The sequence below is a fragment of the Nycticebus coucang genome, chromosome 17 (genome assembly GCF_027406575.1).
Source record: "Nycticebus coucang isolate mNycCou1 chromosome 17, mNycCou1.pri, whole genome shotgun sequence".
Taxonomy (NCBI): Eukaryota; Metazoa; Chordata; class Mammalia; order Primates; family Lorisidae; genus Nycticebus; species Nycticebus coucang.
In genome coordinates this window covers 76,167,236-76,194,832 of record NC_069796.1, presented here as the reverse complement: position 1 = coordinate 76,194,832, position 27,597 = coordinate 76,167,236, and the positions used below count along the sequence as shown (strand labels likewise).

General features: G+C 42.8%; 1 protein-coding gene across 1 annotated transcript in view; it reads left to right on the top strand.

The window, feature by feature from the left end:
- Positions 1-10,177: 10,177 nt before the first annotated feature.
- Positions 10,178-27,597, top strand: part of UBTD2 (ubiquitin domain containing 2) — an 88,124-nt gene continuing 70,704 nt past the window's right edge. The window contains exon 1 of the mRNA XM_053567360.1: positions 10,178-10,713. Within this exon, the coding sequence (XP_053423335.1) occupies positions 10,644-10,713 (70 nt within the window). The 5' untranslated portion in view covers positions 10,178-10,643. The remainder of the gene's footprint in view (positions 10,714-27,597) is intronic.

Below are 27,597 nucleotides of genomic sequence, written 5' to 3'. Positions count from 1 at the left end.
ATGACCAAACACTGGAAACATCCCAAATGTCCAAGAAGTAAACAAGTTTGTATATCCACGCAATAGAAAACTGCTCAGTAATTAAAACAAGCCCTGCAGGTGGCGCCTGTGGCTCAACGGAGTAGGGCGCCAGCCCCATATGCGGAGGTGGTGGGTTCAAACCGGCCCTGGCCAGAAACTGCAAAAAAAAAAAAACCAAGCCCTGCAATATGGTTGAATCTCAAAATAATTATGCTGAGTAAAAGAAGCCATACCAAAAGGAGTATATACTGTATGATTTCATTTATATCATTTTTTGGGAAAATGTAAAATATTCTATAGTGACATAAAGCCAATCAGTGGTTGCCTGAGGACAGGGGAGATCCAGAAGGGAGGGACTGCCCAAGGGCAGGAAGTAACTTTTAGGGGTGATGAGTATGTTCATGATCTTGATGGATAATGTTTATTATCTCAATGATGTATACATATGTCAAACTTATAAAATGATACACCTTGAGTATGTGCAGTACACTGTATTTTTTTTCTGACAAAATCATGCTAGCTGCTGACGGGAGAATGTATTGGAGGAGGTAGGAGAAGATGCAGGGAAGCCAGTGAAGAGGGTATTCCAACAGCCAAGGTGTGAGATGGTGGTGGCAGCAGAGACAGGGAGCCAGTATGGAAATACATTTCATGGGTAGAATAAAGAGGATGAGATAATGGACTGGATGTGGGAGACAAAGAAGATGGAAAAATCATCAGTAATGCTTGGATTTGGGGCTTAGGCAACTAGGTGGATTGTGGCACTATTTATAGAGGATAAAAAAGACTGAAATAAAAACAGTTAAGCAGAGAGTGTGGAGAAGTGAAATTTGTCCTGGAGAGAATTCCATCTGTGGACCAGACTCCATCAGGAAATATTTAATGTGTGAGTTAAAAATGCTGGTTCCACCCAGCACGGTGGTACACACCTGTAATCCTAGCACTCTGGGAGGCCAAGGCGGATGGATCGCCTGAGCTCAGGAGTTCAAGCCTGAACCAAAGTATTATTTTAGAGACCCTGTCTCTAAAAATAGCCAGGCACTGTGGCAGGTGCCTATAGTCCTAGCTACTTGGGAGGCTGCAGCAAAAGTATCACTTAAGCCCAAGAGCTGGAGGTTGCTGTGAGCTATGGCACCATAGTACTCTACCGAGGTTGACAAAGTAAGACTGTGTCTCAAAAAAAAAATGCTGATCCCTAGGATCCACCCCAAACATACTGAATCAGAAATTCTGGAACACTGTAATTGTAGTAAGCTCTCTAGATGACTGAAATCCATACTAGAATTTATGGCTATTGGACCTCATCCTCCTTTCCTTTTTTTTCTTCTTTCCACTTCTCCTCCCTTCCACCCCCTTGCCAATTCTCCTCGGAGAATTAGCTGAGTAAAGAAGACACTAAAAATACAACAATTATAAACATATAACATCTAAGAAAAGAGCCCCAAAATACATGAAGCAAAAACTATTAAAATAAATGAGCTCAGGAAAGTTGCAGGATACCTGATAATATGTAAAAACAACCGTATTTGTATACATCTGCAATGAACAATTCAAAAAGGAATACAACAAATCCAAGTACAACAGCATGGAAAAGAATAAAATACTTAAAAATAACAAGAAACACTAGACTTGGACACTGAAAACTACATCATTGAAAGAAATTTAAGACAAAAATCGGTGAAAAATCACAATTTGTTACCCGTTGACCAGTTCATGAGTACTTGAGTTGCTTCCAGTTGACAGCAATTATAAATAAAGCTGCCTTAAACATTTTAATAGAGTATATGTATGGACACACACTTTCACTTCTTTTCAATTAATATCTACAAGTGGGATTCCTGGATCATTTAGTTAAGTGCATGTCTAATTTTATGAGAAATGGCCAAACTGTTTCCCAAAGAGCCTTACCATTTATAAACCAACCAGTAACATATCAGAATTCTAGCTGTTCCATATTTCCATAAATATTTGATATTGTCAGTTTTTCAGATTTTCATCATTCTGATATAAGCATACTGGTATCTTTACTGTGACCATAATTTGCAACTGCCTAACAACTAATCACTTTGAGCAGTTTTTCACGTGTTTATTGGCCAATTGTACATCTTTTGAGAAATGCCTATTCAAATCCTTTTTTCACTTTTAAACTGAGTTATTTGTCTTTTCATATTAAGGTGTAAGCCTTTTTTTTATATTCTAGATACCAGCCCTTCATTAGATATGTGATCTGCTAATGTGCTCTCCCATTTTGTGAATTGCCTTTCTACTCTCAATAATGTCCCTTGAAGCACAAATAAAAGTTTTAAATTTGAAAAAAAATAGGTGAAAAAACATCTACGTTCCTGAATTGGAAGGTTTAATATTGTTAAGATAGCAATATTCATCAAAGTGATCTACACATCCAACATATTTCCCACCAAAATCCCAGTTGCCTTACTATTATTATTATTGTTATTAGTTTTGCAGAAATGGATAAGCTGATCCTAAAATTGATATAGAACTATAAAGGACCCAGAATAGCCAAAACAACTTGAAAAAGGAGAACAAAGGTGGAAGACTCATGTTTCCCAATTTCAAAATTTACTATAAATTACAGTAATCAAGATAATGTGGTACTTTCATAATTAAGACATAAAGATCAATGAGATAAATTGAGACGCCAGAAATAAAACTCTAACATTTAAGATCAACTTGTTTTGGGGCGGCGCCTGTGGCTCAGTTGGTAAGGCGCCGGCCCCATATACCGAGGGTGGCGGGTTCAAACCCGGCCCGGCTGAACTGCAAACCAAAAAATAGCCGGGCATTGTGGCGGGCGCCTGTAGTCCCAGATACTCGGGAGGCTGAGGCAAGAGAATCGCTTAAGCCCAGGAGTTGGAGGTTGCTGTGAGCTGTGGGATGCCATGGCACTCTACCGAGAGCCATAAAGTGAGACTCTGTCTCTACAAAAAAAAATAAAAGAAAAAAGATCAACTTGTTTCAACAAGGATGTCAAGATATTTCAATGGGGAAAGACTACTCTTTTCTCTTTTTTTTTTTTTTTTTTTTAGAGACAGAGTCTCACTTTATGGCCCTCGGTAGAGTGCCGTGGCATCACACAGCTCACAGCAACCTCCAACTCCTGGCCTTAAGCGATTCTCTTGCCTCAACCTCCCTAGTAGCTGGGACTACAGGCGCCCGCCACAACGCCCGGCTATTTTTTGGTTGCAGTTTGGCCGGGGCCGGGTTTGAACCTGCCACCCTCGGTATACGGGGCAGGCGTCTTACCCACTGAGCCACAGGCGCCACCCGAGACTACTCTTTTCAACAAATGATTCTAGGATGCTAGAAATTCACTTGCAAAAGAATGAAGAGAGATGTCAACCTTACACCATATATAAAAGTAAGTTATTTGGCCGGGCACAGCGGCTCACACCTGAAACCCTAGCACTCTGGGAGTCCAAGGCCCATAGATTGCCTGAGCTCAGGAGTGTGAGACCAGCCTGAGCAAAAGCGAGACCCCGTCTCTAAATATAGCTGGGTGTTGTGGCAGGCACCTGTAGTCCCAGCTCCTCAGGAGGCTGAAGCAAGAGGATTGCTTGAGCCCAAGAGTTTGAGATTGCCGTGAGCTGTGACAATATCATAGCACTCAACCCAGAGCGATTGAGACTCTAAGAAGAAAGTGATTTTATGCTATATTTTGTCACACACACACACACACACACACACACACACACACACACACAAATTGATTCAGTGTATCGAAGACCTAAATGTAAGCGTGAACGCTGTAAAACCCTAGGGCAGTGGTTCTCAACCTTGCTAACGCGGCGACCCTTTAATACAGTTCCTCATGTTGTGGTGACCCCCAACCACAAAATTATTTTTGTTGCTATTTCATAACTGTAATTTTGCTACTGTTATGAATTGTAATGTAAATATGTATAATGCAAGATATATTTTCATTGTTACAAAGAGGTTGCAACCCACAGGTTGAGAAACACTGCCCTAGAGGAAAACATAGGTGTAAATGTTCGTGACCTTCCAGGGGTCCTCAAACTGCAGCCCGGCCCGTAGGCCACATGAGGTGGTGTGATTGTATTTGTTCCCGTTTTGTTTTTTTTACTTCAAAATAAGATATGTGCAGTGTGCATAGGAATTTGTTCATAGTTTTTTTTTTAAACTATAATCCAGCCCTCCAACGGTCTGAGGGACAGTGAACTGGCCTCCTGTTTAAAAAGTTTGATGACCTCTGGTAGGTTTCTTAGCTATGAGCCCCAAAGCACATGCAACCAAAGAAAAATAGGTAAAATTAATTGCATTAAAATTATCCGGGCATGATAGCATGTGCCTGCAGTCCCAGCTACTGAGGGGGCTGAGTGGGGAGGATCTCTTTAGCCCTGGAGTTCAAGTGCAGCCTGGGCAAAGTTGTAAGACCCTATCTCTAAAAATTAAAAATATATATATTATAAATTTTCGTGCTTCAAAAGACTCTATCTAGAAGATTTAAAGGCTTGGCGCCTGCAGTTCAAGCAACTAAGGCACCAGCCACATACACCTGAGCTGGCGGGTTTGAAGCCAACCCGGGCCTGCCAAACAACAGTGACGGCTGCAACCAAAAATAGCCGGGCATTGTGGCAGGCACCTGGAATCCCAGCTACTTGGGAGCAGAGGCAGGAGAATCGCTTGAGCCCAGGAGTTGGAGGATGCTCTGAGCGATGCCCCGGCACTCTACTCAGGGTGACAGCTTAATGCTCTGTCTCAAAAAAGAAAGAAAAGTTGGGCGCTGCCTGTGGCTCAAGGAGTAGGGCGCCGCCTGTGGCTCAAGGAGTAGGACGCCGGTCCCATATGCCAGAGGTGGCGGGTTCAAACCCAGCCCCGGCCAAAAACCACAAAAAAAAAAAAAAAAAGAAAAGAAAAGTAGATTTAAAGACAACCTATAAGAAAAGAAAATATTTATACCTCGTACATTTGCTAAGGAACTTGTGTTCAGAATATATTAAAAACTCTTACAACTGGGCGGCGCCTGTGGCTCAGTCGGTAAGGCGCCGGCCCCATATACCAAGGGTGGCGGATTCAAACCCAGCCCCGGCCAAACTGCAACCCAAAAATAGCCGGGTGTTGTGGCGGGCACCTGTAGTCCCAGCTACTCGGGAGGCTGAGGCAAGAGAATCGCTTAAGCCCGGGAGTTGGAGGTTGCTGTGAGCTGTGTGAAGCCATGGCACTCTACTGAGGGCCATAAAGTGAGACTCGGTCTCTACGAAAAAAAAAAAAATAAATAAATAAATAAAATAATAAAAACTCTTACAAATACATATAAAATGACAAATAACCCATTTTTTTTTTTTTGAGACAGAGTCACTCTGTCACCCAGTTCTGTAAAGTCAGTCTAGCTCACAGCAACCTCAAACTCCTGAGTTCAAACAATCCTCCAGCCACAGGCTCCCAAGTAACTGGGACTACACGTGCCCACCATAACGTTCTGCTAATTCTTTTCTATTTTTAGTAGAGACAGAATCTCACTCTTGCTCAGGCTGGTCTCGAACTCCTGAGCTCAAGGGATCCTCCCACTTTGGCCTCCCAAAGTGCAGGGATTACAGACGCAAGCCACCGGCACTGTGCCCCAAAAATCCAATTTAAAAATAGACAGGTATCTGAGCAAACATTTTTTTTTTTTTTTTTTGTAGAGACAGAGTTTTACTTTATGGCCCTCGGTAGAGTGCCATGGCATCGCACAGCTCACAGCAACCTCCAACTCCTGGGCTTAAGCGATTCTCTTGCCTCAGCCTCCCGAGTAGCTGGGACTACAGGCGCCCGCCACAATGCCCAGCTATTTTTTGGTTGCAGTTCAGCCGAGCCCGGGTTTGAATCTGCCACCCTCGGTATATGGGGCCGGCGCCTTACCAACTGAGCCACAGGCGCCGCCCCTGAGCAAACATTTTTAAAATATATATATACAAACAATCTATAGCTACATAAAAAGATGATTAATAAAAACCGCAATGAGATGCTTTGCACACACACACACACACACACACACACACACTAAGATGTCCATAATAAAAGATGAACAACAATAAGTATTAATAAAGATGTAGAAAAATGGGACCCTTCATACATTGCTGGTGGTATTGTAAAATGGGGCAGCCACTTTGGAAAACAGTTTGCCAATTCTTCAGAAAGTTAAACATAGAGTTACCATATGACCAAGCAATTCCACTTCTATACCCAGGATAAGTGAAAGCATATGTCTACACAAAAACTTGCACATGAGTGTTCATAGCAACTTTACTTATAATAGCCAAAAAGTGGAAACAACCCAAATGTCTATCAACTGGTAAAAGCATAAACAAAAAATGTGGTCTATCCAAATACCATCATAAGAAGGCATGAAGGACTGATACATGGAACATGGAGGACCCTTGAAAATAGTTCATTATGTGAAAGATTACCTATTGTATGATTGCATTTACATGAAGATCCAGAATAGACAACCTATAGAGACAGAAAATAGATTTGCAGTTGCCTAGGGCTGGGATGGGGTGGGGGTGGAAGGAAATGGTGACTGCTGATGGGTATGGGCTTTTTTTATTTTGAGATGGAGTCTCACTGCATCGCCCTCTGTAGAGTGCTGTAGAGTCACAGCTGACAGCAACCCCAAACTCTTGGGTTTAAGCGATTCTCTTGCCTCAGCCTCCCAAGTAGCTTGGACTACAGGCACCCACCACAACTCCCAGCTATTTTTTTGTTGTTGTCATTGTTTAGTAGGCCCAGGCCGGGTTCAAACCTGCCAGCCCTGGTGTACGTGGCCAGAGCCCTAACCACTGAGCAACGAACACTGAGCTGAGGTGATAAAATATTTTTGAGGTGATAAAAATATTCTAAAATTGACTGTGAATTTAATAAAAACCATTGAACTGTATTATTTATTTATTTATTTTGAGACAGAGTCTCATTCTGTTGCCCTGTGTAGAGTGCTTGGCATCACAGCTCACAGTAATCCTCTTGCCTCAGCCTCCTGAGTAGCTGGGACTACAGGTGCCCACTTTAATGCCCAGATAGTTTATCGATTTTTTTTTTCTTTTTTTGAGACAGAGTCTTAAGCTGTCGCCCTTCGTAGAGTGTCCTGGAGTCACAGCTCACAGCAACCTCAAACTCTTTTGGTTAAGAAACCCTTTTGCCTCAGCCTCACAAGCAGCTGGAACTAGAGGCACCACCATAATATCCAGCTATTTCTTGAGACAGGGTCTTGCTCTGGCTCAGGCTGGTCTTGAACTTGTGAGCTCAGGCAATCCACCTGCTTGGCCTCATGGAGTTCTAGGATTATAGGCATGAGCCACTGTGCCCAGACCCTATTTTATTTATTTATTTATTTATTTATTTTTTGCAGTTTTTGGCTGGGGCTGGGTTTGAACCCGCCACCTCCGGCATATGGGGCTAGTGCCCTACTCCTTTGAGCCACAGGTGCCACCCTATTTATTTACTTATTTTTTTGGTAGAGATGGGGTCTTGCTCTTGCTCAGGCTGGTCTTGAACTTGTGAGCTTAAGCAATCCACCCACCTCAGCCTCCCAAAGTGCTGGTATTACAGGCGTGAGCCACCATACACAGCAACAATTGAAACTGGTGAAGGAGTGGGAGGGTAAATGAGGAAAAGGAGGATGTTAAAGTGTACAAAGTTTCAGATAGACAGGCTTTAGTGACTTAATACATAGAATGGTGACTGTAATAATATACTGTATACCTTTTTTGTTTTGTTTTGTTTTTTGTTTTTTGAGACAGTCTCACTTTGTGGCCCTGCAGTGGAGTGCCATGGCATCATCATAGCTCACAGCAACCTCAAACATCTTGGGCTCGAGTGATCCTTATGCCTCAGCTTCCCAACTAGCTGGGACTACAGGCACCTACCACAATGCCCAGTTAATTTTTCTATTTAGTAGAGACATGGTCTCACTCTTGCTCAGGCTGGTCTCTGAGCTCAAGTGATTTGCCTGCCTTGGCCTCCCTGAGTGCTAGAATTACAGGTGTGAGCCCTCTCACCTGGCCAGATTAAATATTTGCTGAAAGAGTAGATTTTAAATGTTTTTACCACGCAAAAAATAAGTATGTGATGGATTTGTTAATTAGCCTTATTTCGTCATTCCACATCGTAAACATATATCAAAACATTGTACCCCTAAGTATATACAATGATTATTTGTCAATTAAAAATAAATCGGTGAAATACATGGTATATGAATTTTCCATAAAGATATAAAACAATAAACCACGTGTATATACACAAAAACAAGGAATTGTTTCTATAGAAAGTGTTATGCAGTAAGTTTAGATAGGTGATGCTAGACAAATAGTTTAAATAGAGTCCCCACAGAACTTGGGGCATTATTATTGACCCTAGTTTATGGGTGATAAAACTGAACTCTAGAAAATTTAAGGTCATATAGCTGGTACAGAATGGAAGCCAGATTCAAATCCAGGAAGTTAACAACATATCTGGGACCTACTGCTACAGTGTTTTGCCTCCAGGGAACACATGTCTGCTCTAAGATTAAGGCAGGGCAGAGGACACCCATTGATGAGAATTTCTCCATGAGATTGCTCTCTCTTCCTAGTACCAACTCTACAGTGCTCTTCAGAATGTCCTCATCATTTGGGTGCCTACCATCTGTTTAAGAGACACCGTAGAAACCATTTCTGCAATTTCTAGAGCGAAATTCAGGACAAAACAATCTCTGCAAATATTCAGCATGGTGCTTCTCTCCTTCAGGGAAATGAGGAAGTGATGTCTATCTGCCAATGTGAATACTCTGCTGAGAATGAACACATAGAAGGCTTTGCGACATGGCCTCTGATGTCACAGCAACCTCTAAAAACTCATAAAAAACATGTACTGTATATAAGCCCTTTGAATGTATAGGACAACTGAGGACAATGCTAATTCTTCAGTATAAGTTTAGTACAGTAGACTTCTCTATCTCACGACATTTCTGGGCTTTAAGGGTAGAATTTGTTTGTTTGTGTTTGATTATCTCTAGATTTTTGCATTTTGGACTATTTCTGTGAGCTAGATTCCCAGATGTGGAATAATCCTGAGTCAAAGGGTAGGAACATCTTTAAGCTCTTGATCTGCATTGCCAAATTGCTTTGCAAAAGAGTGAACCAATTTACACTCCCACCAGCAGTATGAGAATATAGTTAAATGCAAATTCCAAACTGCAGAGCGTCTCTTTCTTAGGTATTTCACTTAAAAAAAATTTTTTTTTAATGCTAAGCAAAAGCTGACCCACGGTGTTAAAAAAAGAGTCTGCAGATAGTTAAAACAGCTGTTAGGCAGAAACAAGCTTTAAGAGGCCTGAGCAGGACGTAAAAAATTTAAGGCATTATAAGCGAGAAGCACGATTCTGAAGGGACCTTAACAGTTTGGCTGAGATTGGGAAAGTAACCGCCAAGAATGTTGGGTGTGGTCGATGTACCAAATACTAGATTAGAAAAAGCAAGCTATTTCGTTTATGTTTTCACTTTGTTCTGAAGGTGATTTACGATACCTAAAGGCAGAATCTTGAAAGAAGTAGCATTGTTTGAATAATCAATCTCGTGAAAAATTAAACCCACGCCCCCTAAACTGTGGTCAGCTCTTCTCTCTCCCTCCGCGGGATGCCTCTCTAATCTGAGTCTAGCTTAAAACCACAACGTCTCCACCCTACCGGGGACAGTGATTTTAGGGGGAATAGGGGTAGGGCAGCAGCAGGGCACCCCAGACTTTTGAGTACCCAAATCCAAAAGCTGCTAGCACCTCAGCTTTCAACCAGGACTCCTCCCCCAAACCCCCCAATTATTTGGGACACCGCCCCGGCCCCGCCTGTGAGTCTTCCATTACTACTTTTCGGTGGCCCCTTACGACCCGCTTCCACCAGACAGAAAGAGCTGACGGCCAAGGAGCGAGAAACTCGGTTTCGCCCCTCCCCAGGTCTCTTTTCTCACTTTCGTTCCTCTTCTCCAGGTTTCCCTTCCTTCTCCCGTCCTTTCTTCTCTCCTCCCATCCCTCGCTCCTTCTCCCCTCAGCGCCCTTCCTCCCCGCGCGACCCTCCTCCCCTCTCCTCCTCCGCACCCCCTCCCTTCTCCGCCCCGCTCGCGGCCCCGCCCCCAGCCAATCAGCGTGCAGCCTCCCGCGGCCCCGCCCCTCCCCGAAGGTTCCGGGCGGGCCGGGCAGAGCCCAGGCCGCGGGTGCGGAGGGCGGCGCCGCGGGGCGGGGGCCGATGGGGCCTGGCGGACGGACGGCGCCAGCGCGGGGCTCGCCTGGGAGCGGGTGTGCGGGCTTGTGAGGGGGCGACGCGGGCGCTGCGGCCCGCCCGGGATGGGCCAGCCCCGGCTTGGCTGGGCCGAGCCAGAGGCGAGGGAAACGCGCGGGCCAGGCCTGCCGGGCGGGCGGCCCGGGGGCTGAAGTAGAAGTGGGCGCGGAGGAAGGGGCCGAGCCAAGGCGGTGGGTGGAGCGGCGAGGGGGGCGGAGGCTGGGCCGCGGCCGGCAGGCAGAGCGGCGCGCCTGTCCGGAGCTCGGCTGTGGCGCCGGAGGAGGCTGAGGCGGCGGCGGCGGCGGCGGCGGGCCCGGACCAGCTCCCGGAGGTGGCGGACGAGGCGCCGGAGTCCCCCATGGGCGGGTGTGTGGGCGCCCAGCACGACTCTTCAGGCAGCCTCAACGAGAACTCGGAGGGCACCGGAGGTAGGTGAGCGCCAGGGGGCAGCCTCGGCCCCCCATTGTTCCCGGCCAGGCCCGGCCACCTGTCCCGACCCCCGCGGGCCGCGCGGCCGGGTCCCCGCACCCCTTTGTCGTTCTCCCTTCCGCGTCACTCTCGCGCTCGGCTTCCGGCTGCCTCGCCGGCCGCGGGGGTCGTCCCTTCCCTCCCCAGCCGCGGAGAAAAGTCCTCTGCACGACAGGGATTTAGTCCTCGGCCTCGCCGACCTCACTGCTCGGCTCGGGGAACTCGGACCCGAGACTGCCCTTCTGGCCACCTCACTCCGTCTCCAGCCGGTTTAATTATTCAGGAACAGGATGGCGGCGCTGGGGTTGCAGCAAAGCGAATTGATGGGGGTGGGAGGGAGACTAATGCGTTCCCTCCGACGGGCCCCCGCCACATCTCTCCGCACCCTTCCTCGTTCAGCAGAGTTGGCTGGTCTCAGCTTTCCTGAGTTTCAGATGACAGCTGCCCGGGTTGGTTCCAATTTGGGCATTTAAACCTGCGAGTTTCTGGAGCTGGGCTGGAGAAGTCTCAAGTGGCCACAGGCATTGTATTAAGAAGAGAAGGAAACGGTCTGCCCAAGTAAACGTGGCTTCTTGCTACAGTATGAGGGTGTTGGGCCGGTGTACTGTCGGGGTGGGCTAGTCAAATTCCGATCCATCTGACGTAAAAGGAAAATATGTAGGATAAAAGTACAAATCTTTTAAAAAGAGTCTGACTTACCCCTGAAGCATCAGTACTTTAAAAGTTTTCTAACACGCAACGCACTTTCACTTAATAGTAAATAACTGTGCTGTGAAGTATTTTAATCCAATCAATAGTTGTGTGGCGATAAAATAAAATAATTCTACTTTTACTTAAGTGACCTTTTACCGAGTCCATTCTATAGAATATTTTAGTCAAAAACAGCTTCTAGGAGGAGCAAAGATGGCAGTGGTGGTTTGATTGCGACCTAATGGTAGAAGCTTATTTGTAAGTTACTAAATTGTTTGGGTGTGGGAGGGCTTACAACTTTTTCTTAACATAGTAACATTTAGACCACTCGCTTTGCCCTGTTACTTAAGCTCTGTCCATGAACCAGTACACCTAGGTTTTGGCTAATGGATTTTCTGGATGACATGTTTTAGCCATGACACTTTATTAAAATCTATGAGTATCCTGTGTGACCAAATCCTGGGCACATAATTGGAGAATTCACTAAAGGTTGTCCTGAAAAAAGTAGTCCTTTAGTGCATTTCATGTCATCACATTATTGCTTGGTGGCACATTAATGAGTGACAACAAAAAAGAAAGATAAGAAAATGCCAGGAAGGCTATGTTAACCGGTGTGGTGAAAATGTGTCAAATGGTCTATAAAACCAGTGTATGGTGCCCCATGATCGCATTAATGTACACAGCTATGATTTAATAATTAAAAAAATACGTCATAAAAAAAGACAAAAGAGGAAGATAAAAAGGGCATGATTTAAAGCAGACTTGGGTTAAGGTCAAATTGGGGGTTAAATGATTCTTCCTGTAATTGAAGTGATTGTTAGTGATACCAAAGTATTAATCTAATAGTATTTGTTATAGGTAGGGTTTAGTTTTAATTATTTATTCACATTCATTTAAAAATTGTCATAAATATTTTTGTTTGTAATACATTTGAACTAATTTATTTAAGCCTTTTGGTAGTGTGACTTCTGAACAGCCAGGCATCATTACTATGGGCTTTTAAAAGCATGAAATCTTAGCTTTGGATAATTTATTACCAGTCTTACCCAGTTAGATAGCAATAGTATCGGTTTCTTTGAGCACTGAGTTCTCCCGACTGTGAACTGTAAGTTGTGCTCTACCTTTCCAAAGTAAAGTTTAGAAAAAGGAACATCAACCACCAACCTTATTTTCTTCTAGAGAGAGAGCATGGGCTCAAAAGTAACTGGAATGTGGAAGAGGTGGTGTGGATAAAAGGATTGTTTCTGGAATTTAATTATGGATCCTTTTATTGGCCATGATGTAAAAGTTAAGAGTTAATTGTGTTTTAACATCAACCACCAACCTTATTTTCTTCTGGAGAGAGAGCATGGGCTCAAAAGTAACTGGAATGTGGAAGAGGTGGTGTGGATAAAAGGATTGTTTCTGGAATTTAATTATGGATCCTTTTATTGGCCATGATGTAAAAGTTAAGAGTTAATTGTGTTTTAATGAAATTAGTTTAGGTGTGTTGCAGGTTAACATGTTTGAGAATTCTTGCTCATTAAGTAGGTTTTTATTGTGAAGGGAAAGACTTTTTCCTAAGGGTATTGTCACAGATCTTTAGTTTTTCAAACATACAGTGGTGGTTAGTGGTATTAATCTGCACGCGTAGGGTATGGAAAATTCTTTTATCAATGTGGAGTAAAATACAGTCTTCAGATGCTTTTCATGACAGTTTTAATTACACTGACAATGTTGTGCAAACATTCTAAATATCAGCCAGCCTTAGTTTAAAAAATAACTTTAAACATCTTTTTTGACCATTTCAGATACTACTTTACTTTCCTTTTCCTTCTAGAACTGTGTCTTATGTGTACAAATTTTTGTGTATGTATCAAGAAAAACTTATTAGGCAGATTACTTTGAAGAAATTTGGGAAATTTTTGCAACAGACTGTAAAATATGGAAATGGCTTATCATATATACAGGGGTCCTCAAACTGTGGCCCGCGGGCCACATGCAGCGGTGTGATTGTATTTGTTCCCGTTTTGTTTTTTTACTTCAGAATAAGATATGTGCAGTGTGCATAGGAATTTGTTCATAGTTTTTTTTTTTTTAAACTATAATCCGGCTGGCCCTCCAACGGTGTGAGGAACAGTGAACTGGCCCCCTGTTTAAAAAGTTTGAGGACCGGGCGGTGCCTATGGCTCAGTCAGTAGGGCGCCAGCCCCATATACCGAGGGTGGCGAGTTCAAACCCAGCCCCGGCCAAAAAACTGCAACCAAAAAATAGCCGGGCGTTGTGGTGGGCGCCTGTAGACCCAGCTACTCGGGAGGCTGAGGCAAGAGAATCGCTTGAGCCCAGGAGTTGGAGGTTGCTGTGAGCTGTGTGAGGCCACGGCACTCTACCAAGGGCCATAAAGTGAGACTCTGTCTCTACAAAAAAAAAAAAAAAAGTTTGAGGACCCCTGAACAAGATTTGTGTTATCTATTATTTTGGAATCTGTAGTATCTTCCTCTAGCACAGCAGTTCTCAACCTGTGGGTCATGACCCTTTTGGGGGGTCTCCTGCATATCATTATGATTTATAACAATAGCAAAATTACAGTTAGGAAGTAGCAAGGAAAATAATTTTATGGTTAGGGGTCACCACAACATGAGGAACTGTATTAAAGGGTTGCGGCATTAGGAAGGTTGAGAACCACTGCTCTAGCATATCCTGTCTAGGATTCTGTTTTTGAGTTTGAGCTACTTAGGCTATTTTTCTAATGCCTAATTTTTTTTTTTTTTTTTTTTTTGCAGTTTTTTGGCCGGGGCTGGGTTTGAACCTGCCACCTCCGGCATATGGGGCCAGCGCCCCACTCCTTTGAGCCACAGGTGCCGCCCTTAATGCCTAATTTTATTCAAGACAAGTCTATCATGGAAGTTATACAAGATTATTTAACTTGGCTTGGCATCCAAAGCTCAGTGAGCAGGGCGCTGGCCCCATACACCAAGGCTGGCAGGTTCGAGTCTGACCCAGGCCTGCTAAACAACAATGACAACTTCAACCAAAACATAGCTGGGTGTTGTGGCGGGCACCTGTAGTCCCAGCTACTCGGGAGGTTGAGGCAAGAGAATTGCTTAAGCCCAAGAGTTTGAGGTTGCTGTGGGCTGTGATGCCATGGCACTCTACCAAGGGTGACATAATAAGACTTGGTCTCAAAACAAACAAACAAAAAAAAAAACAAGATTATTTAACAGTTCTCTCCAAATTTCCATGCTCCTAGAATTCCCATTGTTTTGATATTTTTAGATATACTCTGCATGATTCTTTATTATGACATTGTGATCGGGGTTGGCATTGAAGGCCTCTAGACAAGGCTTTGGCTCATAGCAATTGCTAAGGAACTAAACCTCTTATGATTTAAAAAATATATATGTCTATATATATATGTCATACCTGTAATCTTAGCATTCTGGGAGGCTGAGGTGGGAGGTTTGCTTGAGGCCCGGAATTGGAAACCAACCTGAGCAAGAGCAAAACGCCTTCTCTATAAAAAATAGAAAAATTAGCTGCACATAGTCCCAGCTACTGTGGAGGCTGGGGCAGGAGAATTGCTTGAGCCTAGGAGTTTGAGGTTGCAGTGAACTGTGATGAAGCCACTGCAATCTAGCTGGGGTATCAGAGCAAGACTCTGTCTCCAAAACAAACAAAAAGACATACATGGGGAAAAACCCAATAAAATTATGTTAATTGAGGGCAGCCTAACCTTCTTTGTTCACCTGTACAATGAAAGTGTAGTCATGTATAAAGTACATCTCACTTTATGGGTGTGTCATTTATTCTGTACATTCAGTGATATCCCAAGAGAACTGAGCCTGGAGGTCACAAGTTTCCAGGTTTATAGGAGGATAACTGAATACTGGACATTCATTTGTGTAGACTTTATTTCAAAATGTGTTGGGAACATCATGGAGTTCTTTTAAATGCTGCCTTACACCTACTCGATGAGTAACATCTACCATTTATCTAGTATTTATTATATAACAGGTCCTCTGGTAAGTGATTAGGTTCTTTCATTTAATCCTCAACAACCCTGTGAGGTGGATAATATCTCTATTTTATAGACAAAGAGATTGACTCTCAGAGAAACTAAGTAATATCACATAGCTTAATGTGTGGCAGTCAGAACTTAAACCCATGGCTATAATAAAGAATGCTAGTTCCGCCCCTCCCCCCGTTTTATTTTAAGAAATTATGATAGCACATATAAAACTTGCCATTTTTACCATTTTTTATTTTGAGACAGTCTCACTATGTCGTCCTCAGTAGAGTGCTGTGGCGTCACAGCTCATAGCAACTTCAAACTCTTGGGTTTAAGTGATTCTCTTGCCTCAGGTTCCCAAGTAGCTGGGACTACAGGTGCCCGCCAAAATACCCAGCTGTTTTTTGTTGCAATTGTTTAGCTGGCCTAGGCTGTGTTAGAACCCTCCACCTTTGGTGTATGTGGCTGGTGCCGTAACCACTGTGCTATAGGCACCAAGCCTTTTACCATTTTTAAAGTGTACAGTTTAATAGCTGGGTATTGTGGCAGGCACCTGTAATCCCAGCTACTTGGGAAGTGGAGGCAGGAGAATTGGTTGAGCCCGGGAGTTGGAGGTTGCTGTGACCTATGATGCCACAGCATTCTACCCAGGGTGACAACGTGAGGCTCTGTCTCAAAAAAAAAAAGTATACAGTTTAGTGGCATTGATTGTACATACATATTCTCAATATTAAACAGCCATCAGCACTATTTATTTCCAAATTTTTTCATCACTCCAGAGATTGGATCCATTAACCAGTATCTTCCCCCTCCGCCAGTTCTTGGTCACCACTAATTCACTTTTTGTTTCTAAGAATTTTCCTATTCTAGATAGTTCATATAAGTGGAATCACATAATGTTTGTCCTTTTGTGGTTTATTTCACTTGGCACAATGTCTCCCAGGTTTATCCATGTGGGTTAATGGCTGAACAGTTCATTGTATGTCTATACCAATACCACATTTTTTTTATACCATCTGGTGACGGACATTTGGGTTGTTGTTTGCATGTTTAGTGTGAATAATGCAGCTGTGTACTTTGGTGTACAAGTATCTGTTTTGAGTTGCTGTTTTCAGTTCTTTTGACTGTATACCTAGGAGTGGAATTTCTGTATTTATCTTTTTGAGGAACTGTCATTTTTTTTTCATAGTGGCTGTACCACTTTTTATGTTCTCTCTGAAAATTCGCATCTTCAGCAATATTTGTTATGTTCCATTTTCTTTTTCTTTATTAGTATGTATTTTTAGAGACAGAGTCTCACTTTATCACTCTCGGTAGAGTGCTGTAGCGTCATAGCTCACAGCAGCTTCCAACTACTGGGCTTAGGCGATCCTCTTTCCTCAGCCTCCCAAGTAGCTGGGACTACAGGCGCCTGGCTATCTTTTTGTTGCAGTTTGGCTGGGGCTGGATTTGAACCCTCCACCTTCAGTATGAGGCCAGCGCCCTACTCACTGAACCACAGGTACCACCCACTTTCTTTCTTTCTTTTTTTTTTTTTTTTAGAATAGCCAAATCTTTTAACAGTTATTTCCCTGGGGTGATTAGCAGTGAAATGGTTTTGTAAAAGTTGACAGAAGTGGGTGGTGCCCGTAGCTCAGTGGGTAGGGCACCCACCACATACACCTAGGTTGGCAGGTTCAAACCTAGCCTGGGCCAGCTAAACAACAACTGCAACAAAAAAAATAGCCAGGCGTTGTGTCAGGTGCCTATAATCCTAGCTACTTGGGAGGCTGAGGCAAGAGAATCGCTTAAGCCCAAGAGCTTGAGGTTTCTGTTAGTTGTGATGACATAGCACTCTACTGAGGGTGACATAGTGAGACATTGTCTCAAGAAAAAAGAATTTGACAAAAGTAATCCATAAACCCTCTTCAGTTTCTTCTTTTTTTTTTTTTTAGACAGAGTCTAACTTGGTCAACCTTGGTAGAGTGCTGTAGCATCTTAGCTCACAGCAACCTCAAATTCTTGGGTTCAAGAAATTCTCTTGCCTTTAGCCTCCCAGGTATCTGGGACTACAGGCGCCCACTGTAGCGCTCTGCTATTTTTTAGAGATGGGGTCTCATTGCTCAGGTTGGTCTCAAACTCAAGCTGCTCAAGCAGCTCCTCTTCAGTTTCTTTTCTTTTTTTTTTAAATTGAGACAGTCTCACTGTGTCACCCTTGGTGGAGTGCTGTGGCGTTACAGCTCACAGCAACCTTAAACTCTTGGGCTTAACCTCATTCTCTTGTCTCAGCCTCCCGAGTAGCTGGGACTACAGGTGCCCGCCACAACGCCCAGCTATTTTTTTTGTTACTGTTGTCACTATTGTTTAGCAGGCCCTGGCCGGGTTTGAACCAGCCCGGTACATGTGGCCGGCGCCCTAACCACTGAGGTACAGGCGCTGAGCCTTCTCTTCAGTTTCTTAATCAAGAGATGATGGTTGTATTTTCTTGGGAAGCATTTTTTTGTTGTTGTTGTTGTTGTTGCAGTTTGGCCGGGGCCGGGTTCCAACCGGAACCACCCTCTTGGAAAGCATTTTATAATTAACAAACATTGAGTACCCAGTTTTTTTTGTTTGTTTGGGGACAGTGTCTCACTATGTCGCCCTTGGTAGAGTGCTGTGGCATCACAACTCACAGCAACTTCAAACTCTTGGGCTTAAGCGATTCTCTTGCCTCAACTTCCCAAGTAGGGAGGGCCCACCACAACGCCCGACTAGCCAACAGCAGTTTTAAGGTTGATGTGGTTTAGGAAGAACACATTCTTTATAAGACTTTCTTCACCTGGTGCATCATGTACACCTTTCTTATGTATTTTCAGTGTCCCATATGTTACTTCACATCATCTAATTAGGTTGTTTATTCAATTTCCTTATGCTTCTATTCTTTGAGTTGGGCTATAGTAAAGAATAAAGTAAAATTGAGCGTGAGAAGATTTAGTCTCCTTGTATCCATGGTGTGACAGTAGAAGTAAAAGTCCTTCATGTTTTCTGGGTTGATGAGCCGTGGGCCTTTATGAGAGGGGTGCATAAAATTTCATACCAGTTTGGAAAGAGAGACTTACATTGTGAAATATTAATTTACTTGATGTAAAGCAGAGAATGGCTAATTTTACTAGGAAAAATGCAGATGCGGGGAGAGGAACAAAAGGAAAATGGGCAGCAAGAGGTATAGATTGGAAATACATTAGTCTTCTGGGTGGGTACTTATGGGAGCCAAATCCTCTTTGGGAATTCAGCATTAGAGTTTATATTAAAAACTGATAATGGGTGGCGCCTGTGGCTCAAAGGAGTAGGGCCCCAGCCCCATGTGCTGGAGGTGGCGGGTTCAAACCCAGCCCCGGCTGAAAACTGCAAAAAAAAAAAAACTGATAATGGACCATTGTAGCTGCTACCTGTTCATCTACCTCTCATAGAGCTAGTTTCACCCTATTTTATTTTCTTTTTTTCCGAGACAACATTCTGTTGCCAAGGCTATAGTGCCAGGGCATCAGCCTAGGTCACAGCAATTTCAAACTCCTGGGCTCAAGTGATCCTCCTGCCTTAGCTTCCTGAGTAGCTGGGACTATAGGTGCACACCGCCAGGCTGGGCTAATTTTTCTTGCTTTTGTAGAGACAGGTCTTGCTATGTTATTCAGGCTGGTCTTGAACTTGTGGCCTAAAGCTATTCTCCCACCATGGCCTCCCAAAGTGCTAGGATTATAGGGATGAGCCACTGCACTCAGCCTCCTTTTTCTATTAAATAAGGGGTTAAAATTCCAGTGAAGATGATCTGGAATGTCTGTGGGAAGACGTTTTTAAAGAAGATTCTTGCAGTGGATATAAAATGAGACTTTTTTCATCTCTAGTTTTAATTTATTTAGGAATCATACTATGAACAGAAGCTTTAATCTACTAGAATTGATAGGAATCTTTATTCCTCTAACTTTTTTTTTTTTTTTAGAGACAGAGTCTTACTTTGTCACCCTGGGTAGAGTGCTGTGGTGTCACAGCTGACAGCAACCTCTTGGGCCTAGGCAATTCTTTTGCTTCACCCTTCCAAGTAGCTGGAACTACAGGCGCCTGCCACAATGCTCAGCTATTTTTTGTTGCAGTTTGGCCGGGGTCAGGTTCGAACCCACCACCTTTAGTATGTGGGGCCAGTACCCTACTCACGGAGCCACAGGCACTGCCCTTATTCCTCTGACTTTTGATAGCTCTAGTTTATTTTATTTATTTATTTATTTATTTCATTATTATTATTTGGCCGGTATATGGGGCCAATGCCCTACTCCTTTGAGACACAGGTGCTGCCCTTGATAGCTCTAGTTTATAATATCTCTTTCTTTTGAACAGATATTAATAGATTGAATTTTATTTTTAAATCTGATTTTCTTTCTTTTTTTTCTTTTTTGAGACAGAGTCACCCTCCGTAGAGTGCTATGACGTCACAGCTCACTGCAACCTCAAATTCTTGGGCTTACGCACTTCTCTTGCCTCAGCCTCCCAAGTAGCTGGGACTACAGGCGACTGCCACAACGCCTGGCTATTTTTTGTTGCAGTTGTCATTGTTGTTTTAACTGGCCCGGGCTGGATTTGAACCTGCAAACTTTGGTGTATGTGGCTGGCACCGTAACCACTATGTTAACGGGTGCTGAGCCTAAATCTGATTTTCTTACTATAAATGCAAAGCTTTAGTATTGCCTTGTTAGTAGTACTTTACCCGGTTGAGTCTTCTAATGAAAATGATTATTAACTGTTTAAATCACTAGTAATACCAAATTTTTGCCTTTATATTATGAATTAGTTATCTTAACTGTGGCTTGTGGCCAAAACATACTTTTATTTTGTTGCAGGAAGGCACTAACATTGACTTAGCTTAAGCAACATGATCAAATTAATTGTAAATGATGATTAATTTGCTGATTTAGTGGGTTCATTTTTTTCTTACTGCAGACCACCTATATGGTTTACCTCCATTTGGTGCACAGCCATACCTGATTCTTCCCGCCGCCTCTCTTCATTTCTCCCCGTTTTCAGCTTCTGCTTATCTGGCAGGACTAGGCTGCCTGAAGGCTCCTCTTGATTCACTGATAGTTTGAGGACCATAGTTGAGACTTTAATGCATATGTACTTAAAGGTGCATGTGTGTTGGCCAAGAACAATCTTCATATCTTGTCTTGCATCGGCTACTTTGGTGTGTAGTCAGCAAGAATCAAGTTTGGTTTCTTATGTATCCATGTATCGAGCTGACAGGTTAAATATTGAGTATACACTGGATGTTGTGATGCCATATTGCTGTATGTTTGCAATAAAACTTTTATAAGTATCCATTTTAGCTCTGCTTTCTGAAATAGGTTTTTTTTGTTTTTTTGGCTTTTTCTTTTTTTTTTGAGACAGAGCCTCAAGCTGTCACCCTGGGTAGAGTACCATGGCATCACAGCTCACAGCAGCCTCCAACTCCTGGGCTCAAGCGATTCTCCTGCCTCTGCCTCCCAAGTAGCTGGGATTACAGGCTCCTGCCACAGTGCCCGGCTATTTTTTGGTTGCAGCCATCATTGTTGTTTGGCCGGCCTGGGCTGGATTCAAACCCACCAGCTCAGGTGTATGTGGCTGGTGTCTTAGCTGCTTGAGCCACAGGTGTCGAGCCTGAACAGAAGTTTTATTGAAGTTAAACATCTAAGAAAAATGAAATATTTGTGTGTGTTATTTTAAATGAATTTTACTTGAGTATGGGGATCTTAGTGCTATACATTTGCTCAAACCTTTATGAAGTAATGAATTAGTTGCTGACTAATGAGTTATTTACTTTTGGGCTTTTCTGATGGAGTTCTTATTCTCACAGGAAAATGTTTAGATATTTTTTTGCATTTATCATAATTGGCTTTTAGGCATAAGCATGCCAGACTACTTCTTTGCACTGTTTTAGATACTTTCCATGCATGTGGGCTATGTGACAGAATATCAAAAGGGCAGAGTAGTAAACAGTTCAGTTCCTGTAGTTATGAATCTGCTTATCTGCTTTCAAGTCAGACTATTTCTTAGGTGGTAAGATGCATCTTCCTAAAACTTTTAAAAATGGTCTCTCTTATTCCAACTTCCTGTATTTGAAGCTACATGTAATTAGACATATAAATAAGGCCTGCTTTTTGATATCAAGTAGCTTATGCTCTACTGGAGGAATCATACATTTAAATAAAAGTTAGTTTTAAAAGTCTCTATAGCAATGAAAACAGTATTATAAAAGTTCAAGGAGTAGTAGAGAACAGCGTTATTAGAAAGCTTCACTGAAGAGGTGGTATAAGAAGTTGGTTTTAGGCTTGGCACCTGTGGCTCAAATGGCTAAGGTGCCAGCCACATACACCTGACCTGGCGGGTTCAAGTCCAGCCCAGGCCCGCCAAACAACAATGATGGCTACAGCCAAAAAATAGCCGGGCATTGTGGCAGGTACCTGTAGTGCCAGCTACTTGGGAGGCGGAGGCAGGAGAATCGGTTGAGCCTGGGAGTTGGAGGTTGCTGTGAGCTGTGATGCCATGGCACTCTACCTAGTGTGACAGCTTGAGGCTCTGTCTCAAAAAAAAAAAAAAAAAAAGTCGATTTTGGCTGAGTGTGGCAGTTTCTTCATGTTTCAAATGTAATCCTAGCACTTTGGGAGGCCTAGCTGGGAAGACTGTTTGAGACTAGGAGTTTAGACCAGTCTGGGCAACATAGTCAGACCTTGTCTGTAAAATGAAAAATGAGAACAAATTAGTAGGATATGGTGGTGTGTACCTATAGTGCAGTCTCAACTACTTGGGAGGCTGAGGCAGAAGGATCAATTGAGCCCAGGAGTTTGAGATTGCAGTGAGCTATGATTGCACCACTGCACTCTAACCTGGGAGACAAAGTTTGTTTAAAAAGACAAAAATGTTGGTCTTGAAAGAGTAGTAGATGAAGAAAAGGCAATAGAGTATTTTGCATGCAGAAGAGATTACTTATACAGAGATGTGAAAAAAAATGGCATTTTGGGGATTTGTGAAGTTGGTAGAGGGGATAGGTAAAATTTTAAATTATTAAGCTATGTTGTCAGATATAGGAAGGTGTAATTAGCATTATTAGTAGACCAAGTTATAAGACAATATTATAGGTGATATTAGCTGATTGGTTTAAAAAATTATTTTTGTCCGGGCACCCTGGCTCACGCCTGTGGTCCTAGCATTCTGGGAGACTGAGGTGGGTGGATTGCTCACGCTCAGGAGTTTGAGATTAGCCTGAACAAAAGGGAGACCCCGTCTCTATTGAAAATAGAAAAACTTGCTGGGTCCAGTGCCTACTGAGGTGAGAGAGTTGTTCAACCCCAAGAGTTTGAAGTTGTTGTGAGCTGTGACACCATAGCACTCTACCCAGGATGACAGAGTGAGACTATGTCTCAAAAAAAAAAATTATTTTTTGTTTTTTGTGCTTCTAACTATAATCCACATAATGCTGCATTTTGCAAGACAATTCTGTACAAAATTTTGATGTGTACTAGGTTGTTACAGTCTATCAGATTTTTATTCTTTTTTTTTTTTTTTTTAGCAACAATATCACTTTGTAGCCCTCGGCAGAGTGCTGTGGTGTCACAGCTCACAGCAACTTCCAGCTCTTGGGCTTAGGCGATTCTCTTGCCTCTGTCTCCCAAGTAGCTGGGACTACAGGCACAATGCCCAGCTATTTTTTTGTTGCAGTTTGGCCGGGGCCAGGTTCAAACCCTCCATCCTTGGTATATGGGGCCAGGACCCTACTCACTGAGCCATAAGCACCGCCCTATTCTTCTATAATTTTAATGCTCCAGTGAAAGTTTCCTTTGACTGTCATGCCAATACTTAAAAAGTTTGGGATTTGGAATATTTCAGATTAGGGATGCTCAACCACTATGTATGTATTCTACAAATATTCAAAATCTAAAAAAAATCCAAAGCCAGGCATTTTTGATAAAGGATATTCAACCTGTATTATCACAGTTTAAGCATAAAAAATGTGTTTAACTTCTTCACCATGTGTATGTTGGTCACTGATCAGTCTGTCTCTCAGGTCTCAGTTTTCTGGGGCTTGATAAGAGTTGTGCTAAGGGGTGGCGCCTGTGGCTCAGCGGGTGGGGCGCCGGTCCCATATGCCGGAGGTGGCGGGTTCAAACCCAGCCCCGGCCAAAAAAAAAAAAAAAAACAAAAAAAGAGTTGTGCTAAGATTCTGTAGACCTTCTTGGGTTTTACTTTTCTTATGAGAAGAGGCCTACATTAGCTATGGTACTTTGGGCTGAGTTTCTTCCATTGTTGAAAGGAGTTAATGGATTAAATTATTTTTATCAGGTTTACCTCTGGCCAGGTGCCATGGCTCATGCCTGTAATCGTAGCACTCTGGGAGGCTGAGGTAAGTGCATTGCTTGAGCTCACAGGTTTGAGACCAGCCTGAGACAGAGCGAGACCCTCGTCTCTACTAAAAGTAGAAAAACTGAGGCTTCCCAGAGTGCTTGGCTTATAGGTATGAGCCATCGTGCCTGACCATACTTAACTGTTTGAAAGTGAGAGTGGCCTCATTACGCTTGAGTATCAATCTCTTTAAAACTGCCTATCTAAATAACTATAATATGGGGTCGGCGCCTATAGCTCAAGCAGCTGAGGTGCCAGCCACACACACCAGAGCTGGTGGGTTCGAATCCAGCCCACTCCTGCCAAACAACAATTACAACTGCAACCAGAAAATGGCCGGATGTTGTGGTGAGCACCTGTAGTTCCAGCTGCTTGGGAGGCTGAGGCAAGAGAACCACTTGAGCCCAGGAGTTGGAGGTTGCCGTGAGCTGTGATGTAACGGCACTCTATCCATGGTGACAGCTTGAGGGTCTGTCTCTAAATAAATAACTATAATACCATTATCACGCCTAAGAGCTGATGCACCTGAGCTTGCTGTGCCATTTGATGGAGCCTAGACTTCTATGTATTGTGTTAGTGTGCTCACTTAACACAGTTTTACATGGATAGGTACATTTGTTCCTGTATTAATAAAAGGCACCATGCAGACTGTGGTTTTTTTTTTTTTTTGTAGAAACAGAGTCTCACTTTATGGCCCTCGGTAGAGTGCCGTGGCATCACACAGCTCACAGCAACCTCCAACTCCTGGGCTTAAGTGATTCTCTTGCCTCAGGCGCCCGCCACAACGCCCGGCTATTTTTTGGTTGCAGTTTGGCCGGGGCCGGGTTTGAACTCGCCACCCTCGGTATATGGGGCCGGCGCCTTACCGACTGAGCCACAGGCGCTGCCCGACTGTGGTTTTTCTTAATCGGTAACAAATTTGCAAGAAGTTCCCTAAGTTTTATATAGGCTTAGAGAAGGCAAGAAAAGCTTCATTCCAATGTCTTAATGATCAGTTTGATCAAATAGCATAAACTAACATGCCTCGTGTATGTTTGAAACTTAACATTTTTGGAGCTTTTTATTATAGTTCCTAAAAACAAAAATGTATTTTACAAAATACAGTAGAACCTCCAAAGTTGACCACCTCCTTAAATTGGGCTAATTTTCATAGACTGGAGATGTACCACGTATATGTTATCAGTATAGTAGGCCTAGTTTCTTATGTTGACCACCTTCAAATGTTGACCAGTTATTACAGTTGTTTGGGTGGTCAACTTACAGAGATTTGAACTATGCTTATAGAATTCTGAAGCAAGTATTTGTTTTGTTCTCTTGGCTTCTTTGGAACCAGTTTTTTTTTTTGAAGACAGTCTCACTATGTTGCCCTCGGTAGAGCGCCATGGCATCACAGCTCACAGCAACCTCAAACTCATGGGCTCAGGAGATTCTCTTGCCTCGGCCTCCCAAGTAGCTGGGACTATAAGCATCTGCCACAACGCCTGGCTGTTTTTTATTGCAGTTGTTTAGCTGTTTAGCTGGCTTGGGCCAGGTAACCCGCCACCTTTGGTGTATGTGGCTGGCACCGTAACCACTGTAGTACAGGTACTGAGCCTGGAACCAATTTTAAAAATCATGTGATAAGATAGGAAAAAATGTTTACCTAACAGATAATTTCAGTCAAGGCTTCTTTTTTTCTTTCTTTTTTCCTCTTCCTTCTTCTTCTTCTTTTTTTTTTTTTTTTAAAGATATAGGGCAGGGGTCCTCAAACTTTTTAAACAGGGGGCCAGTTCACTGTCCCTCAGACCGTTGGAGGGCCGGACTATAGTTTAAAAAAAAAAACAAAAAACAACTATGAACAAATTCCTATGCACACTGTACATATCTTACTTTGAAGTAAAAAAGAAAAAAGGGAACAAATACAATATTTAAAATGAAGAACAAGTAAAGTTAAATCAACAAACTTACCAGTATTTCAGTGGGAACTATGGGCCTGCTTTTGGCTAATGAGATGGTCAATGTCCGGTTTCATATTTGTTACTGCTAGTCATAACAAGTGATGCAAGTGTGCATCAGTTAGTCTAGATCTGGTTGGAGATTTCAGATTTTTCATTCTGGAACAAGTCTGTTCACAGACATAAAGGCTGCCAAAGATGGTTGCCATTTTGAGTGCATGGTTCCTGAGATTAGGATATGTCTCAGAGGGGAGGGATGCATAGAAATTAGGAAGGCTGCTTGACTTAAATGCGTCTCTCAGAGAGTCACAATTCTGCAGTTCAGCCAGTTCCATTTGGTAAATCGTATCCACATGTTCAATGTCAATAGAAAATGGGTTATGGAAAAGCTGTACGTCCTGTTCATGGAGATGAAGCTCTTTAAATTTAAATTGGAACTCCTTTTGCAACTTTTCCAGTGAATCCACACGTTTTATTTGGGAATGCAACCAATGAACTTTCCGCTAACAGATTTTGAGTTGTGGGGAGACAGCAGAAATTTTCCTCCTTCACTTGTTTGATGAGCAGGCCTAATTTTACTTCAAATGCTTTCACATGTGATTGCATATCACAGATGAGCTTCCCCTTTCCTTGAAGTTGCACATTGAAACTGTTGAGTAGCTCTGTTACATCTGTCAGAAAGGCAAGGTGCCATTTCCATTCTGCATCATTGAGCTCTGGTACTTCTTTGTTTTTTGAAAGCAGAAAAGCTGTAATCTGTGGAAGTAAGTCATAGAAATGTTTCAAAATTCTCCCTCGACTCAGCCAACGGACTTCTGTGTGGTACGGAACATCACAGGCAACATTTAGCTCAGACAGAAATTCCTGAAATTGTCTGTGGTTTAGTGCATTACCTCTAATGAAGTTAACACAAGATATCACAGTTTTCATAACAAGAGTCCCACTTCAGTGATTTACTACACAGTGCTTGTTGGTGGATGAGGCAGTATATGGCTATTGGGTGAGAATGGTTATGTTTGTCTGTCTCTTGGTTAATGCGAGCAATTACTCCTTTCTTAGACCCCACCATGCTAGGAGGACTAGTTGTCACACTGGCTAGTTTTGACCAGTCCAGCTCCAAACTATTCAGTTTGGCAAGCTTTTCATAGATATCTTCTCCTGTGGTTGTTCCTTTGATGCTTTGCAGTGCAGCAAGCTCTTCTGTGACTTCAAAATGGTCATTCATCCCACAAATAAAAATTAGAAGCTGTGCAGAGTCACGAACATCATTACTTTTGTCGAGTGCCAAGAAAAAATAGGAAAGATTTTTTTGCGGAGTTTTGCAAATACTGATGCAAATTGTCTCCCATTTCTTCAATCCTTCATCTAATTGAGGGTCCTGAAAGACTCGCTGTACTAAATAAATAGGCCTTCTCTGGACACATCTCTTTGGCAAAGAAAGAAGGCATTCTTTAACAAATTCTCCCTCCACGAATGGTCTGCCAGTGCATGCTATTAGCTTGGCAACTTGAAAACTTAACTCACAGTGATGAAGTATTTAGCTGTTTCCCCTTCACGAAAGTATTTTGCTGAGTTGTCGATGTATATTTCAGTTTTAATATTTTATCTTTTCTCACTTCTCCAACCAATCATATTTATCTTTATGTTGAGTTTGATAGTGTTGAAGCAAATTGTATTCTTTGAACACAGACACTATATTCTGGCATATCAAACACACAGCTCTTTCCTTGTACTGCATGAAAAAGTAATCATAAGTCCACTGTTCTTTGAATATCCTACATTCCGAGTCAGTTTTCTCTTTCTTTCTTTTTTTTTTTTTTGTAGAGACAGAGTCTCACTTTATGGCCCTCGGT